Source organism: Dermacentor variabilis, chromosome 10 (genome assembly GCF_050947875.1).
Source record: "Dermacentor variabilis isolate Ectoservices chromosome 10, ASM5094787v1, whole genome shotgun sequence".
Lineage (NCBI taxonomy): Eukaryota > Metazoa > Arthropoda > Arachnida > Ixodida > Ixodidae > Dermacentor > Dermacentor variabilis.
In genome coordinates this window covers 12,547,053-12,565,969 of record NC_134577.1, presented here as the reverse complement: position 1 = coordinate 12,565,969, position 18,917 = coordinate 12,547,053, and the positions used below count along the sequence as shown (strand labels likewise).

The 18,917-nt window shown below is 44.3% G+C and overlaps 1 protein-coding gene across 2 annotated transcripts in view; it reads right to left on the bottom strand.

Moving 5' to 3' along the window:
* The window catches only part of AGBE (1,4-alpha-glucan-branching enzyme), a 57,631-nt gene that overhangs the window by 17,275 nt on the left and 21,439 nt on the right, over nt 1-18,917 (bottom strand). For both annotated transcript variants that reach the window (XM_075671594.1, XM_075671595.1), the window contains exons 6-9: nt 14,325-14,415; nt 11,954-12,163; nt 5,277-5,520; nt 1,307-1,405 (exon numbers count right to left, since the gene is read on the bottom strand). In XM_075671594.1, the coding sequence (XP_075527709.1) occupies nt 1,307-1,405; nt 5,277-5,520; nt 11,954-12,163; nt 14,325-14,415 (644 nt within the window). The remainder of the gene's footprint in view (nt 1-1,306; nt 1,406-5,276; nt 5,521-11,953; nt 12,164-14,324; nt 14,416-18,917) is intronic.

The following is an 18,917-nucleotide window of genomic DNA, read 5'->3' as shown; positions in this document are numbered from 1 at the left end:
CTCACCAAATGAGAGTGAGGGCAGATGAGAGTGAGGAAGGCCATCGTGGAAGGTGCCCATGCCTGATAATAACACATAACCAACAAAGAGCTAACAGATCTATGCTTCACCCTTAATTATGTACTGCAGCTTGTTACTTGCATTCTAATGCACTTCAACAATACGAAGGAAAGAGCATGAACCATTACAATGTACACTTGCTGATGGCTGTGTGTAGGTTACAGCTCTGAATCCTACTATGTGATAGCATAGTACACATGTAAAGAACATACTACATGTACAGAACAAAATGCAGTTGTTCATTTGGGCTGCTTGAGGTATATGGCATGGTGGGGGGTGGGGGGGAGGCATTTCTGCCTCCTGTTAATTACGCTTATCCTCCAAGGAAAGTAACATGTTATTTGTTGTGGGTACTGTCTCCGCAATACTAACCCTTTTAAGCATTGCACACATCCCTGAACACACCAAGATAACAACTCAAAATGTGAAGCACTAATGAAAATAATAATGCTTGAAGTGCTTCACAAGCATCTTAGGGCAGTTCTGAATAAAACCCTGCTCCAAAATTTATTAACATGCACTAAGCGTGTCATAACAAAAGGCTTGCAAGATAGACTGGTGCATGTTTGCTGCGACAATATATCAATATGTAGTGGGTTGTCTTATTTTGTTGTTTCCAACAGTGCCGATTTCCACTGGTGCAATTTCTGACATGGTTCACAAGCTTTTCACATAAAATTGCACGCGGAATAGGGAAAATTGCTCCCGCACCTCAAGGATTTTTTTAGACCTCAGGCATGGAGTTTATATTTATGAATGCAACAAAGCTGACAAAAAATCAAGGATGGATAGGTGGGCTAGTTGGTAACACATTATAACAAAAACTTAGAGTGCTAAAAACACAAAGGATCTAGAAGAAGAAACACACCACACACATGGTATGTGTTTATTCTACGTCCTTTGTGTTTTTAGCTCCCTAAAAAAAAATAACTCAAGGTTCTTAGGTAATCCCTCCTGCTGTTATATGTCTTTAGAAATGCCAAATATGCAATAAATTTGCCAGAACTCCATTTTCAACACAAAATGTTATTCGACACCTGAAGAGTTTATATTAGGGTGGGCTATATATCAGTATCATGGCTGAAACTGAAAATTAGGACATTAAAAGAAGGGTGTGCTGTTCCTCCAGCGTGGAGCCAAGCGTAGACTTCGTGGTACGTATTCGGCCACCAAGAGAGAGAACTTGTGGTTTTGTGGTATGTATTTGCTCATCAAGAGAGAGAACTTGCAGTCAGAGGGAGCTCACCTTGATCCAGAGATCAGGAATTGCCATTCCTAGGCGGAAATCGAAGCCTCCTCCACCTTCGTCCACAGGTCGGCACAAGGCCGGCATACCCGACACATCCTGTAAATGGCCATTTGTTATGCATGTGAAAAGAATGAACTCGATTGAATTTTATACCACATGAAAGAAGAAAAAGAAAAAGACATGCAGAATGATGATTTGTTTGTCTCGTGAGGCTTAACATCCCAAAGCAATGCTAGGGGACTATGAGAGACACCATAATAAAGGTCCTTGGACTACTTTTGACCACCAAGACCACCTAAACCTATGTACGTGAGCATTTTTTCATTCTGCCCCTATTCAAACACAGCCATTACAGCTGGAAATCCAACCTACAGGACACCATATACGGTTGAACCATCGTTATAGCAAAGCATAACTGCGAGTTGGTCTAGTTGAAACAGATTCATTCTTAAAGCCCTTATAGTGCGCAAAACAAACAGGGATGAAGAAAAGGAACAACACAAGGATGAGCGTTTTCTAACAACTGGTTTTAGTTTCGTCATGTGTACATTTTAGTACATATTTTATTAGCCATGTGTACGTAGGCCAGATTGCGAGATGCTTTAACACGAGACTAAGGGAACACTTGTCTAGTCTGAAAGGTCGCCCTAGTACCCATTTGGCAATGTATTGTCAAGAACATGCTTGCTCACTTTGTCTTGGAAGCACCGACATATTGTTTAGGCATAGAAATCAAACCGCGAGAGAAATTGTGGAAGCTCACTGGATCGCAAAACTAAAAGAAAAATGCATCAGCCATCCTTCTGTTTCATTGTTAGATAAAGAGAATTCGCTTCTTTCATGATATCTTTAACACATTTTCGTCATGAGTGCTTGTTTTATGCACTTGCTGTTTTTAAGTTGACCGAGTAGCGCTGATCCGCTGCATTTTGTCACAAGTGTTGTTATGTGCGCTATAGGCGTGTTCTGTTGACTAGATCGCGCAGATCTGTGGGTATTTAAGCAGATGGTCCTTCGATAATAAAACCAGTTGTTAGAAAGCGCTCGTCCTTGTGTTCCTCCTTTTCTTCGTCCCTGTTTGTTTTGCGCACTATAAGTATTATAGCAAAGTCACATTTGACATGAAAATACCAACATTATATCGAATATTTGTTAGAACATATATTCGTTACATGCTGATACTGGTGAGAAACATTTTAAATTTAAGGGGAAATGCTCCTCACAAAAACATTTCTTTAATATTTATACTGGAGATTTGAAAATCCCCGCACTTATAGAGCATTCCAAGCAGATTTTAAATATGTCATTAGTTTCTGCGTAGCTGCTATAGTTCTTGAGGCAAGTCCTACACAATGGTAAAATAGAGCAATTTTGCGGGCACTTTATTGTGTAATCGATTTTCTGAAAATGCTTTGTGCTGTAGTTTATTTAGCTCTTTGTAGACCGCAAAGTGCTGATATCTATTCAAACAGTGTGCACAATTACTGGAACAATGAAAAAAAAAATTAGGTGATTTCAACTAATTTTTTTTCACAATCACATGAAAATAAACTTGTACACTTACAATTGTCTTATACTAACGAAATTTGGCACACAATTTGGCACACATACTCTTGAAGATATGTATGGTGCAAATATCGAGTTGAAATTGAAATATCTCCAGGCAGTAAGTTGCAAAAGTACATGGTTATATTTCAGAGAATTGAGAAAAAATGTTAGTTGAAATGTTTTAATTTTTTTGCATAGTTTCAGTAATTGTACGCACTGTTTAGCTTGATATTGGCACTTTGCGATCTACAAAGAGCTAAACAACTTAAGCACGATGCTTTTCATCAAAACTTATTATATAGAAAGTGCCCACAAAGACGACTATATTTTGCCACTGTGCATCACATACCTTTAAACTATAATAGCTGCACAAAAAGTAGTGTCATATTTCAAATCTGCACAGAAAGCTCTATACTTGACTGAATTTTGAAACCTCTATACAAGCAATAAAGAAATGCTGTTTTGAGGAGAGTCTCCCCTTAATTAACTATACCTGATATTTAGTTATATTTGGTATCATTTATATCGCAGCTAGACCGTATAGCCACTGTGGCAGGTGCTGCTGGATAGTTCAGTGCTGGTGTTGAAGAAAGATAGTGCATGGAAAAGTTTAAATGATTGCTGTAACACTCCATTTAACAATGTCACTGCCTCATTTTGACATACCAAAGTTATCATTTTGGCATAAGAAAGAAAAAATAAGCTTGGTAGGGATGACTTAAAAATGGGGGGGGCTCACAGGTCTAAGTTAGTCAATGCCTGCACCCAAAAGTGCAACGACAAAAAATGACAAACAAATGAAAAAATCAGTGTGGTGGGACATGAGAGATGACATAAATAGCTCGGGATTCATTTGGACCTCTCGAAGTCCTCTAAGTGCATGAGTACTTTTACACACAACCCCATTATAATCTGGCCACTGTGGTTGGAAATTCTGTAACCCTTCATAGAGGAGTGTTGCCTCCAGGCAACACACCAGGAAAATATTTTTTTTAATGCCAAGTTTCAGTCTTAAGTACAGAGTTTCTGGCTAAATGTCTTCGGCCAACACTGAATGGCAAGCAACGAGTCATTTGTTGGATTACAGCAGGTACAAAGGACAACAAAGAAGAATGCTACGTGACTCGCTTTCTTTTGAAATAACAATAACAACAGAAGACTGATGCAAGATCCTTGCCTGCAGTCGTGTTCCACAGGTAATGTAGAGGAAATGCATTGTACACCTCTGTTTCACATCCAACGGGAACTCTCTGTACAAGTTCTACACGAAGCCACAGATGGCTTGGGGTGAAGCTTACTTCCAGTGTTTTGCTTCATACCTACCTATTGTTGAAAATGTTTCGGCAAAATAAGTTCTTTTTTCATTGAAGATGTTCATTCTCAATGTATTTTGCACATTCCAATGAAAAATAAACATTTTCTTTGGGTATTTTATCTAGTGTTTAAAAAGTTCATCGAATGTGCTCAGCAGCAGACCGAGCCATCACAGTGTGTAATGACCAAATGTTACTTAGCTAGCTTGCTTACATGCTTAGATATTCAAAATTGCACAGAGAGGTGTTGGGAAATACTAGCTTTAACATGCAGCAATGTGTGAATGTGTCTGTAAATGAAAACCAAGCTGCATGCGGATAGAAATACTTGGGAGGAGAGGCTGCCACTAATGACAAAACAATTGTGGACTTGCATGTTTGACCAGTGTCATCTAGCTGATGTGTAGCTGAAGTGGATGTGTGAATTGATGAAAAATTACATCTTAAAGATGGGAAAGGATGTGCATCTCTCAACCTGGGTCCAAGGGGCAAAGCTGAGAGGTTTTGCCATGAAATGGGAATAGGTGATAAGTGTATGTGCTCCCCACATAAAATGAAGCACAAACACGCACAAAAACGTACGTCAGTTTTTCATTTCTATCTTCTCCAGCGTGTGTCATATTTGAGTTATCTCTCATGTGCTCTTTTGGCGCTACAGAATGCTTAGCAAATAAATGCACAGAAACACAGTACGGTGCCTATGCAAACTCGCATGAAGCATGTCCTACTTCACACATTGCTGCTCACATTTCTATGTATGCTAGTGGTATATCAGGAAGAATTAAGTCAGGAATGAAGTCAACAGCAAGGGGAAGTGAGGTCAGCTGATGGACTGGTGACAAGAAATTGTTAAATATACCATAATTGAATTTTTTGGGAAAGTGATGCAAATAGCGCAGCATTGGGAGAGATGGCAACAATAAATGGCAACTCTATGATAGGAATACAGTGCAGCTGCTGAAACATTCAAAGCTAATTGATGGCGAAGTGTTGCCTGCTGGCATCTGCGGTTGTCCTGTTTCTTGTATTGACATATTTTTCTAAGTGCCTGTTGAATCCACAAGAGCTGCCTTGAAAGTAAGGCTAAGTTGGCAAGTATGCAGTACCTCTGCAATGGTGATGGCATTGGGGAATAGCTTGTGGATCATGTGGTTAGCCAACATGAGGTAGACAAGCGATTCTGTGTCTGTGTTGAGGCCAAAGTACTCGTTGTAGTCACCGCTGAAGCCATGGCCCATGCCGTGCGAATGGTACAGCATCGAGGTGACGCCGTCGAAGCGGAAGCCATCAAACTGGTACTCCTGTAGATACCAGTAGCAGTTGGAGAGCAGAAAGCGCAGCGTCTCCATCCTGCAAGATCAGACAATGGTAGCTGGGAAAAATTCATAGGGAACGTTTGAGAAAATGCTGACATGATGGCGTTTGCCAACCAAATGAAGGAACAGCGCATGGTGAATGCAAGCACAAAAGGAAGGAATGTGGAGGTTTAGAAAGGCTGGCAGATGTAGAGCAAGATGTAAACAGGTGGCATGGTGGCTGTTGAGATGAGACATTCATTGTACGTAGTGTGATTCAGTGAGCATTGCCATTACCACAAAGACTATTTCTGCTGTTGAAGATGTTGGCAGCATTATATTGTGTCATCCTCAAGCTACTGGTATATTCTTTCTTCCTTTATTGTCTTCCGCATCATTCTTGGCAAAAATTGTTAAAAATATTATAATGCACTTGCTGTAAGAGACAACTAAAGGTGCTAGCACTATGACAGTTGAACAGTCATAGGGGAGCAGTTTTGAAAAAGTGCACACAATGGCGCAATTCAGGTCACAAAAGAGGTTAGAAGTAGTAGGACGGGTGGAAGTTCAGAACATTACAGGGGTAATGGTTGGGAGATAGCTGGGATGACAAAAAAACGACAGCTGGAGGAACTGGGTAACAGTAAAAATGGCAGTTTGGGAGCACTCGTGGGTGACAAGTGGGGAAAAGGTGACAAACTAGTATGACAACAGCTGTGGAAAAGCGGAACAGTTGGGCTGATGGTACAATAGCACTGGTGGAACAGTTATGAGTCACAGTTGTGGAAAGTTTTATATATGACAGCTGGTGGCCAGCTGTGAAACATCTGCACAGCTGTTAGCAAGTCATTTATAACATTCCTGTTGCTCCAGTATGTTCAATGCCTACTAAGCCAATATTCACTGACATTCTGATCACAAGTGACAAGTGCTGCTGCTACAAACTAAATTAACCCCTTCACTACTGAGCACTCTCTGCAAAAACTACTAAAGTATACTGATTGTTTTTATTGGTTCAAACAAACATATTGACACGTGTACTTATCTTTATCGGGCGACCACGTTTCGCCGCCTAACAAATGTAATCGCACAGCGCGGGACGCGCCTGCATTTATCTGAGGTTTCTGGAAAGTTATCGATGCTTCTACCCGGCTGTCTGTTGTCGCCGAACCTTATGTTATCTGATTTCATCGCGTGACGCGAATGGTGTAGAACTTTGGGGAAGGCACGTGGGTCCGGACGATTAGTCTGGAACATTCGACGACTGCTGTAAAAAAGCCGACGCGCTTGACCCGCTGATCAGATTTTCGACGATCGCCGACCGTGTTCGCCGCTATCGTTGTGCTATAAGTGTAGCCTCTTTTGTGGGCACAGGTTCGCCCAATAAAAGTTAGTTTTGTGTTTAACAGTATTGCTACTGTGTTCTTTGACGTCACGACCACGTGACCTCTGGTGGAGGTGCTGGGTAAGTCCTGTCATTAATGGTTATTATTGCCGTGCAGATTCCAGTCGGCGTGATGAGGTGTACTCCAGCGGTTCGAATTTGAGGGCCTTCCCATGCAGTTTTAACTTTCTTCAACTTCGCGGCGATGGGTCCACTCATGACGGAGTAATCGGCTCCTGTGTCCATTAAAGCGGTGACTGCGTGGCCGTCGAGAAGCACGTCGAGGTCGGTGGTTCTTTGTCTGGCGTTGCAGTTAGGTCTTAGCGTCGGATCACGGCTGCGTCGTGTTGAACTGAAGCTGGAACGTCGCGTCTTCAGGTCATCTTTCGTCGTCGTATTCTTTGCTTCCAGACTTCGTCGGGACGGCGGCGTGTCGTTATGTCGTTGAGGTAGTTTCTTCCGTGTCTTCGTCGGCGGCGGAGGATCTTCGTCAGTTCGACGAACAGCAACCGCACCTCCATCGGTTGCTGCTTTTAGTTTTCCGGATACAGGCTCGGTGACCGGCCCCGGGCTGGGCCAGTGTATGGTCGGCGCTGCGACGACAGGTAGCGACCTGGTGCGACGGTCGTCGCACCACGACGGTCGTCGAGAGCTCCACTGAGTAGCGGCGAGGTAGTCGGCAATATCACGAGGGCGTTCACCTTGCTGCGGGCGCGGAGCATTCACGGCAAAACCTCGCAGTCCCATCTCCCAGAATGGGCATCGTCGGTAGACGTGACCCGCTTCTCCGCAGTGGTAGCAGAGCGGGCGGTGGTCAGGAGCGCGCCAAACGTCTGTCTTCCTCGGGTAGCTGCGCTGGGCGACGGGTGGGCGTGCTGGCGGCGGCGGCGGTGGTGGGCGGAATTGCGGCATTACGGGGCCCTGGCGCGGTCGTGGAGAGGGACCCTGACGGCGGGCGACAGCGGGCGACGGCGGCGTAGGTCATCGCTTGCGGCTGAGGCTGCGGCGATTCAGGGGCTACTCCGAGTTGTTGTTGGAGCTGCTCACGTACGGCGTCGGCAATCGAGGCCACTTGAGGCTGTGATGATGGGAACAGCTTCTGTAGCTCCTCCCGCACGACAGCGTGGATAGTCTCGCGTAGGTCGTCGGTGGCCAGTGACTGAACTCCAGCGTAGTTTGTCGAGTTCGTGCGGCGGTCGAATTGCCAGTTTTGCATCTCGAGTGTCTTCTCGATGCTGGTGGCCTCGCGAAGAAACTCGTCGACAGTCTTTGGTGGGCTTTGTACCATTCCGGCAAAAAGTTCCTCCTTCACACCACGCATGAGTAGGCGGACTTTCTTCTCCTCGGGCATTTCAGGGTCGGCGTGGTGGAAGAGACGGCTCATTTCCTCCGTGAAGATCGCGGTTGTCTCATTAGGTAGCTGCACCCGGGTTTCTAATAGCGCTTGGGCTCGTTCTCGGCGCACGACGCTTGCGAATGTCTGCAGGAAGCTGCTACGGAAAAGTTCCCAGGTCGTTAAGGTGGCTTCTCAGTTCTCGAACCATGTCCTGGCTGCGTCTTCCAATGCGAAGAAGACATGTCGCAGTTTGTCGTCGCCGTTCCAGTTGTTAAATGCAGCGACCCTCTCATACGTCTCAAGCCAGCTTTCCGGGACCTCAAAAGTTGAACCGCGGAACGTCGGAGGCTCCCTGGGCTGCTGCAGCACGACGGGGGACGCTGGGGCTGCCATTGGGGTGGACTTGGTGGCGATCTTCCTAGTTGTCTCAGGCAAAAGTCCGTGCTCCGGGGGCAGTCCTTGCAGCCTGCGGCTACCTCACTGGTTCTTGGCGACGTTGGTGTCTTCCGCGTGAGGACTTGGGTCACGGCTTTGTGGGGGCGTCCAGTACATGAACGCAAAGCACCTCCACCAGATGTCACGTGGTCGTGACGTCAAAGAACACAGTAGCGCGGTGGAACACGACTGGCGCGGTGGAGCCTCAGACTACAAGAATACGACATCACTGTAACCTACAAGTCCGGACGAAAACACTCCGATGCCGATTGCTTATCACGTGCCCCCGCTGATCCGCTGCCGCAAGACGACCAGAATGACGACGCCTTCCTTGGAATGATAAGTGCGGAAGGCTTCGCTGAACAGCAACGGGCAGACCCGGAGTTAAATGCCTCGCCGAATATTTGGAAGGGCACACCGACGTTGTCCCGAAGGCTTTTAAGTGCGGATTATCTTCCTTCACGCTTCAAAAGAATCTACTCGTGAAGAAGAACGTCTCACCAGTCTGCGCCAACTACCTTCTTGTTGTCCCGTCAGGACTTCGTCCAGAAGTATTGCACGCCCTACATGACGATCCGACCGCTGGACACCTAGGATTTTCCCGGACACTATCGAGGATACAAGAAAAGTATTATTGGCCGCGCCTGACCGCCGACGTCGCCCGTTATGTCAGAACATGCCGAGACTGTCAGCGACGCAAGACACCGCCGACAAGGCCAGCCGGATTACTACAGCCAATCGAGCCTCCTTGCCGACCATTCCAGCAGATCGGGATGGACTTGCTGAGACCCTTTCCAACGTCAACAACCAGAAATAAGTGGATCGTCGTGGCGACGGACTACCTCACCCGCTTCGCCGAAACTAAAGCACTGCCGAAAGGTAGCGCAGCCGAAGTGGCGAAATTCTTTGTCGAAAACATCCTGCTGCGATATGGCGCCCCAGAAGTCCTCATCACTGACAGAGGAACGGCCTTTACAGCGGAGCTCACCCAAGCCATTCTGAAATACAGTCAGACAAGGCACAGGAGGGCAACGACCTACCATCCGCAGACAAATGGTCTTACGGAGCGGCTGAATAAGACCCTCGCCGACATGCTAGCGATGTACGTCGACGTCGAACACAAGAACTGGGATGCCGTCCTGCCGTACGTAACATTCGCTTACAACACGGCGGTGCAAAAAACAACACAGATCACGCCGTTCAAGCTGGTCTACGGCAGGAACCCGACGACGACGCTCGACGCCATGCTACCGCACGTCACTGACGAGGAGAACCTTGACGTCGCTACCTATCTCCAGTGCGCCGAAGAAGCCCGACAGCTCGCCCGCCTGCGAATAAAGAACCAGCAGAGGACCAACAGCCGACACTACAACCTCCGACGAGGCTTCGTCGAGTACCAACCGTGTTTGGGTTTGGACCCCTATACGCCGACGAGGACTGAGTGAGAAGCTTTTGCGCCACTATTTCGGACCGTACAAGATCATCCGACGTATTGGTGCACTGGACTATGAGGTCGTGCCAGACAGCATTTCGCTATCACAGCGGCGCCGCTCACGACCTGAAATAGTCCATGTTGTGCGACTCAAGCCGTACTACCAGCGTTAATGAAATTTGGGGTTTCGCGTAACTGACCTTTGGACTTTGTTTCTTTTCGTTGTTTTGTTACTTATGTTTAATAAGTGTCCTTTCGTGTTTCGCTCTCTTATATTTGTAGCATCGGGACGATGCTTTTTAAAAGGGGGGTATTGACACGTGTACTTATCTTTATCGGGCGACCACGTTTCGCCGCCTAACAAATGTAATCGCACAGTGCGGGACGCGCCTGCATGTATTCGAAGTTTCTGGAAAGTTATCAATGCTTCTACCCGGCTGTCTGTTGTCGCCGAACCTTCTGTTATCTGATTTCATCGCGTGATGCGAATGATGTAGAACTTTGTGGAAGGCACGCGGGTCCGGACGATTAGTCTGGAACATTCGACGACTGCTGTATAACAGCCGACGCGCTTGACCCGCTGATCAAATTTTCGACGATCGCCGACCATGTTCGCCGCTATCGTTGTGCTATAAGTGTAGCCTCTTTTGTGGGCACAGGTTCGCCCAATTAAAGTTAGTTTTGTGTTTAACAGTATTGCTACTGTGTTCTTTGACGTCACGACCACGTGACAATATGCACAATGAAAGAGCCAAAAATACTATTAAATATTTTTATTTGAAACAATTTGAAATAAATTAACTAACTGCTTAACTGCAGCATTAAAAACACTTCACTGCAGAGCTTTAAAACTGAAGTTAGCTGAGAAGGAGTGTTTATTGCACTAAAGTAAGGCAGTACCATCATTGTGCTGTGAACTCGTACTTCTGTTTGCAGGTTTCAGTACGAACAAGCCCAGGTTGTCCTCAGCAGGAGCGGCATGCGTTTCGATGACAAGCCTGGCTCGTCCTCAGTAGGAAAAGGGTTAGTGCTCACTGAGAAGTTACCGCTTTATGCATAAGCAACAAGCTTTAGTCCGCCACAGAAGAGTACTTTTAAACAAAACACTGACACATAAATGGCATCACTGTTGCATGAGTCAGTGGCAGGTTGTTTTATGGTCTGCAAAGTGATACTTCTGCAATTGTGACTGCTTTAAGCACTTTGTCATTTTTTTCAGTTCTTGATTTGCTTCTTTAAAGTTTACCTCTAGGAAAGTAAAAATGAAATTACATCTCAATCAGCACAATGAGCAAAATGATAACAAGGCAAAAGCGGGAACAAATGTTTTGACAAGTGGACTTCTCTTTTTCAAGGAGACGACAAGTGAACTTGTCGAAGTGTTAGCTCCCGTTTTTACCTTGTTCTCGTTTTGCTCATCATCTTGGATTTCCATCTCCCACTTTCTTCTTGTTACCTCAATGAGTACGGGTGATGAGCCAAAGCTGTTGCCTATGATGAAAAAGAACTATTCCAAGCATTAAACTGCCACTTGCTAAGCACACAATCCTCTAGTTTTCTGTGTGTCTGCAGTCCATCTTTTCCACTGTGGAAACAACAAATTATTCTAAACTTGTTAAGGTTCAGCAGTACAGCTGCTGTAAGATTTAACCCAAACAATGAAGACACATGTATAGTCGCCCAACTTTAATAAACAGAGGGCTTTAAAAGAAAATATGGAATCCTTTGGAAGGAAGGTGCATTAAGCTAGCACCCCAAACAAGGCACCCCAGCCATAAATCTCCAGCACCCACTGCAGGTGAAGAAAAGGTGCTTAAGGCATGTCTGGGTTCAGTATGACAGTGACTGTACAGCAAGCCTTGGTGGTAACCTGTCGCCGACCATAACACAAGTGTGCTCACTGTGTGTAGTCGAAGAGCCGGCTGTCCCACAGCGGGTGTGTTCCGCGGCCTCCATCATGGAAGTAGCCATTGTCGGTGGTGTCAAACTGGTTCAGGCCATCGAGGACATTCTTGGAAGCATGGCTGTGTACCACATCCAGGAGCACATAGATGCCCATCTCGTGCGCACGGTCCACAAGTGCTTTCAGCTCTTCTGGAGTGCCGTACCGACTGCAACAGCCCTTAGTGCTATTCTCATTTTGCCTCTCAAATTGCAGGAAGCAAAATGGCTCAAAAAGCTGTTCATAAGGAACAAGTTGATGTCAAAGACAACAATATGCCCTTAAGCACTGCTCCAATAAAACTACTGTGGCACTTAGAAAGTGCCACCGTGGTAAAAGAATGAGGTAATTACATTCATTATCAGTGTCTAGCTGCTACTCAGTATGCTCACATACAGCACTTTCATGTTTTACTAAGACCATTATGCAAGCTACAGAGATACACATTTGAAAATTAAAATTAATTTCGCAGGTTTTACCCGCCAAAATCACAATCTGATTACTATAGGGCACGTGACCATAGCGGGGACTAACGGATTAATTTTGACCACTCAGTGTTCGTTACATGCACCCTATGTCCAAGTACAGGAGCATATTTTCATTACACCCATATCGAGATGTGGCCACTGTGGCTGCAACTGCACCTGCAACCTCGTGCTCAGCCTCAGCCACTGAGCTACTGCAGTGGGTAGGTACAGATTTTACATGTGCCTCATGCCTTCAGCAGACATTTTGAATTGAACTTTGGTGCCAAAACCACGATTTGATTATGAGGCACACCGTAGTGGGGGGTCTTCGGATTATTTTGACCACCAGGGGATCTTTAATGAGCCCAAAAATCATGGGGCCATAAGTGTTTTTGCATTTCACCCCCATTGAATTGCTGCTGCAGTCAGGATTTCATCCCACAACCTCATGATTAGCAAGACATTTTGTGCCATCTTGTGTGGTCATATAGTCAAATAAAACTACCAAATATGAAGTGCTTTCTTTATTTACGAAGTTGTGGCACTACATAACTCCTACTGAATGAACACATTTTGAGCGCTCAGCAATTTCAATTCCACAATACAATGTGTGCACGAAAGACCATACATGAGCTAACCAATTGATTTTCATTACATCGGCAGTTGATGAGTGCACTTGTTTGCATTCACAAAGTCTACCTGTAACCGTAAAGTGTATGCAAAATCAGCATATCTCATTCTGTGTCTGTAGCAAAATTTACAAAAGGGTAACTCTGAAGGCAAGGCATAACTGCGTAATAAATTATTTTATACTACAGATTACAATAAAGAGCCTTGATAGTTTTCTCAAAAACTTTCCTGGAGGCCACCATTTCCTCACTAAGCAAACATTTTTGTCAAATACTAACAAAATCCTTAATTTACAATCAAGACCATGGTTTTACAAAAGCAAAGCACTTTTTTTAACGTTAGCAACATGGAAGGGCCAATACATAAAATAACTTTTTTCCTTACAATGTAATTTGACTTTTATTGCGATAGCAATTACATGGACACTCCAAGCACATTTTTGCCGTCGTCGTCATCGTGATGTTCTGTATAAAGTCCAAGCATGATAACATTGTCACCACGCACCGAATGCTGTCTGTGTGAGTAAAACTTGTGAGGGTCACTTGGCGATCGCAGCTCAATCTCACAAGCGCAAGATAGGAAAGCGGGGAGAAAACGTGCAATCTTCCGACCGGTGTCAGGCACCATGGATAGAGGCAGGACGGGGGAGGGGGTTCTACTCCTACTTTGGTGGCTGCTGCATATGGCGCACTGCCCATCTTGAAAGTGATCTGCATTATGGACAAAGTGCGCCGAGTGCTGGTAGCTTCGTGTGCACTGTGCTTTTGACAGTCAACTTGCATTCAGTTGAGAGGCAGTACAAAGGTCAATTCGGTCGCTGCTGCTGCCGCGCTTCCTCACTCCAGCATTTTGACAGCGAGTTTCTGCGGTCAAGTGAGATGTGTTCATGTTTACCTGTGCGCGCATGACACCATGCTTGCTAATTTAGTTAGTAGGCAAATGTTTGCAAGCTTATATGGCCGATAAATCTACTATTTTTACTTCGTATAGCTGTCTACTAATTAGCTATCGCAATCAATGCTTCGCCTTTCAGACAAAACTGCAATTTTTTAAACTCCTGCATAAAGCAATTTATTTACAGCATCAATTTAGTTTTCTTGATTACAAGTAATGGCAAACGTTAAAGCAATGCCACTATTAATATGCTTAACTGAATGAAAAAAGTGCACAGCTCTCACTCGGATGCTGAAGGCTATCTTATTTAGCAAGAAGAATGAACAAGATCAGTATTACCTGGAAGCTGCAAAAAATGATGTTACTTGATAGCCAAAACTTGCGTAATATGCATGTTCCATAATAGCCATGATTTGAATTGCGTTGTAACCTACGACCAGGAAAATATGTTAGCATACAACATCATGAAACATCTTAAGCCTACATAGCAGTTTGCGACTCTTGTTACAGACCTCAATTGGACTCAGAAATGTACATGTTCAGTAAACATGCTAGAGCATGCATGTGTGTGCATAGAATAGTACTTCTGGGATGGGCTGTGAAGTTTCACCAAACCACACACAAAGAGACAAGTGAAGAGCTTCACTGAGCTTCACATGTCTATGTGTTTACTTATTTTGTGAAATATCATGGTGCGACCCAAAAGTATGATTTTACACCAGAAATGTCACATTCAAGCTTTCATGGTGTACAATAGAAAGCTAGACAGTTATGATGCATGCAGCCTTTTCTCCCTTTTCCTTCTCTATTAACAAATAACTACCACTACTACTACTCAAAGCTCTATGGCATCCATTACAGTATTTAAACATGTACTCTACATTGCTCTACAGAGAAAAAGCTGCCAGAATAGAAAATTCAGCCCTCTTGCACGGCCATGTAAACAGAAAATACTAACTTGCACATAATGCCCGACTGCCTGCACTTCTTAGACATCTATTCACAACGCTCAAAAAGGAAAGGAAAAGTCTAAATGTACACAAACGACTGCATAAGACAAGCTTTGGACATTTATAGAATTTATCTGGCACAACTATCAGCACAACAAGGTCCCCAAGTAATTTGCCTTGTATGTACAGTCATCACCGCCCAAACTGCTCTTGTATGTTGAAGTGCAGTGTGACTTCACAATAAATGCTTTAGCCTTTATGGACAGCTCCACCATAACACAAATGGGACTACCGTGGAGCTGCACCTAAATGCAAAATTCTAGTGTCATGCAGATATTCGAATTTCTTAATAGAATTCTGACTATTGTGCTATTTGATAATCATTTTGAAAAAAATAATATTTGACTTTTTTGAAGTGTAATAATCAGTTCTCTATCTTCAGCTTCGCCTCAATTCGAGTGTGTTATGCAGTGAATGCAGGATCTGCAGTACAGTGAAGCATACCGAGTAGAAAACAACACAGTAATAAGGCCATGTCTTTTTTCTTTACCACGTTGCCTACCAAATTGACAATTCCAAAATCTCTGAATTTTCCAGGTTTTCCTGAGTGGCTTTGTAAAATTCCCTAAGTGACACAGAACATTGTTTCATGTCAAGACGGGCTGACACCATGTTGCCCAATGCTGTCACTCAAATAAGCATGTTAAAAAATAAAAGATGACTTAATCCATTTTTTATAGTAAGGAATAGTGTGTATTTTATTCAAAAAGAAAACAGAAGGGAGGGTTAGTGCAATGCACAGAAAATAAAACTCGTTCAAAAAAATGGTCAAACGAGTAAAAAATAGAGTCAAACATTCTCAAATATGAATAAAAAAGAGATGCACACAGAAGCAAATATTTTCGAATATGAGCTATTTCTATCAATTGATAGCAACCTCATAGGTATGGGGCCCGAACTTTGTGACAAGTGAGATTCTCTCTCAACAGCTGTTAAGTCAACCTCAACTGTCCTGACATACTCTCAGGCCATGCATAACGCCTCAGTGTTGCATTTCACGGCTTTAAAGAGTATATTTTGGTTTAAATGAGGGACAGCTGCACCTCGGAATCAGTGAACACTTTATTTTTGAGCTCAGGCTCCTTCACAGAAGCAGTGGCACACTTCCTTTTCTGTTCATTCCTTAATGCGTAGGTCCTTTCTGTTCTCATCCTCCTTCCGCCGCGCGATCACCCCACGGACACGTTGAAGAATCTTCTTGGTCAGTTGTACAGTCAACGTCTGGTTTTTGGGACTCCCTAGGGGTCGCGAGAAAGTCCGAAAAATCGGGCAGTTCGAAAAAATGAATGCATGTCTTTTACTGCTTAAGGGCCCAAATTGCCACAGGTACATCTGAAGAAGCTCTCTATGCCTACCAGTACACTTATTATGCATATCGGTGCTCGTATTGTGACAGGAGATGGCGGGTGCACGCGTGTATACTTAAGGAATACATACTATGTCCCGTAATTAACACTTGCCCCTTCTCACGCTTATGCTTCACCGCAATACTTTCGCGTACGCTTCACCGCGTAACATTGCTGTAGTAAGGCGAAGCTAACATTCGGGAATTGGAATTATGCAACGCCTCGTGTATTCCGAGTTTCGAATCCAATCGCGAGGACCAAAAAGGCGGAGTTGGAGCCGTTGCTCACAGCGGCGAATTCTTTCAATGAAAAATACTGCACCGAACGCCAAGGAGCTTAATAGCGAACGTCGAAGCAGCTAGGCCGAGCGTTGTCGTGATGGTGGCTACGGCTGCCAGCGGACCTGCGTGCGAGAGCGCCGGTTCGAGGAGGCGAGGTAATCAAGATGGAGGCGGTAGTGGCTTTGATTAACACCATTCCGAACCTACTGTCACGACAAAACGTCCAGAAAATCGGACGGCGAAGGGTCCTTGCGTCCGAAATTTCAGACGCTCTTATACATTTACCCTATGGGGTGCGAGGCGGTGCTGCGAAACTGTTGGAATTATCGGGCGTCAGGAAAGTCGGCCGTTGACTGTACACTGGCAACTCCTCCAGCCGACGACACGGCGTCAAAGTAGATTCGTTATGATTCCTCTCTGTTACTCGAGCCAGTATTACCGCCACTTTCGTTCCCTTCAATAAAATTACAGCTGATTTTCCCTGATAGAAGCACAAATTCCCAGAGTTTTCCTTGAGTATTTCCAGACTATTAAAAATCCCTGAGAATTTCCAGTTTTCCCGGTTGGTAGACACCATGTTTATACTGGTCCGCACGCACCGTCTCCGGTCACCATAGGAACACCGAGACGTTTCACAAGTATAAACCAGGACATCTACTTAGAATAAAAGAAATGGTATGGAACAATGGCGTCAATAGTGGGTTAGGGAACTGCCCTGGTGCAGTGCTCAGGGGGTTCAGCTGGGCAATGAAAAGGTAGTTGAAATGGCAATGAATTAGTCGTCAAACAAGCAAAATGGCACCACTGCAGGCACCTTTTGCTGAGTGGAACAGTGGCACTATGTGCTGACTACAGAAAAGAATAACAAACAGAAATCTTTAGTAGGGTGCCCTCAGCAAAGCTAAATGACAGGTTATTTCAGAACTTGGAAATATACGTTAGAGACATCGACCCTGAGAGGTACATAAAATGTTTTGCATATACATTCGTGTAGCGCTCTTTGTTACTGCTGTAGAAATACTTCCCGACTGGTGCTGACTGCAGTAGCGGATAGCACAACATTTGCATAAATTTGTGCTTTTTCTTACGAAAGCTCTTAAAATGCCACCTGTTCTACTAAGACTGTATTCTTCTTTGCCTAGTCGCCTATTGTTTCTGGCATATATTTATTTTCTTCTCCTTTCAAGTTTCCACCTTCTGAGGTACTCTTTCAACTTCACTTAAAAGATGTGGATAACTTATTTATGTATATACTTATGTGCCTACATATGCAATGTGCACCGCACTTGGCTATGCATACATTGTGTGCACATGCATACACATATTGCTACAAGTCTTTCTACACGCTCAAAGTTTGTGTGTATGAGATGAATCTGAAGTGTGTCCTGTGAAGACAGCATATTAAGAAACGGCCATCTAGCTTCTGCTACTGTTCCCAAGCGCGATGGCTCCTTCAGAAAGCCAAGACTTACTCGAAGATGATTGTTTCATGCTACCCCAAGTTTTCTCTTGCTTGTGGGAGACAATTTGTGCAAGAATATTTCTAGAACCAGTGCCTCGTCTAGCTCTGGGCAGGCCGTCAAAAGTATACCTATCTTGATTCCTGCACAGGGGCAGCCAATTATGCCATGAAACATACCACCCTGGATATCACATCATTGTGTTCACTCGGCATTTCACATTTATTTTTATTCTCTTTCTTTTCTTTTTCCCAATCTTCTCTGGAGATTTCTCCTCCCTATACAGAGTAGCATGTCAGCAGTTGTATAAATGCCAGCAAAGATCTGTTGTCTAATAAAGAGCCCCTTTTATTTCTCAAAATTTGCATTTCTTGTGTTCTAGGTCCACATTTATTTTTATAATGTTAATCTGGACATTCACCTGACAAAAACTATCTGCTCTGTTTATCTGTTTAGAAATGTTCCCTTTTGAAATAAGATAACTGCACATTCCTGTTTTTCAGTATGTTAATACAAAAAAACACAAATACGGTAGGCGCTTTCAATGTGATGTGCTGAATTTGGAGTTGTGTGGTGCACTCATTATTTTTGACATTTTAAAAAGAAATAGAAAGTATTACTCATAGCTACAGAATAAACTCCATGCTGAAGCGAGCCACGAGGATCAAGTTGTGCATTGTTGCTTGAAACAAGAGGGCGAGGGGTGGGCCACCACCCTGGGCGTCACTGATACTAGTGACACCACTGGTACAGAACTATCTTATGTTTATGCTTTCTCTAGTTATTTGCAATTGTCTACACTTCTAATTTGTGCATTGTCTTACATATGTGTTCT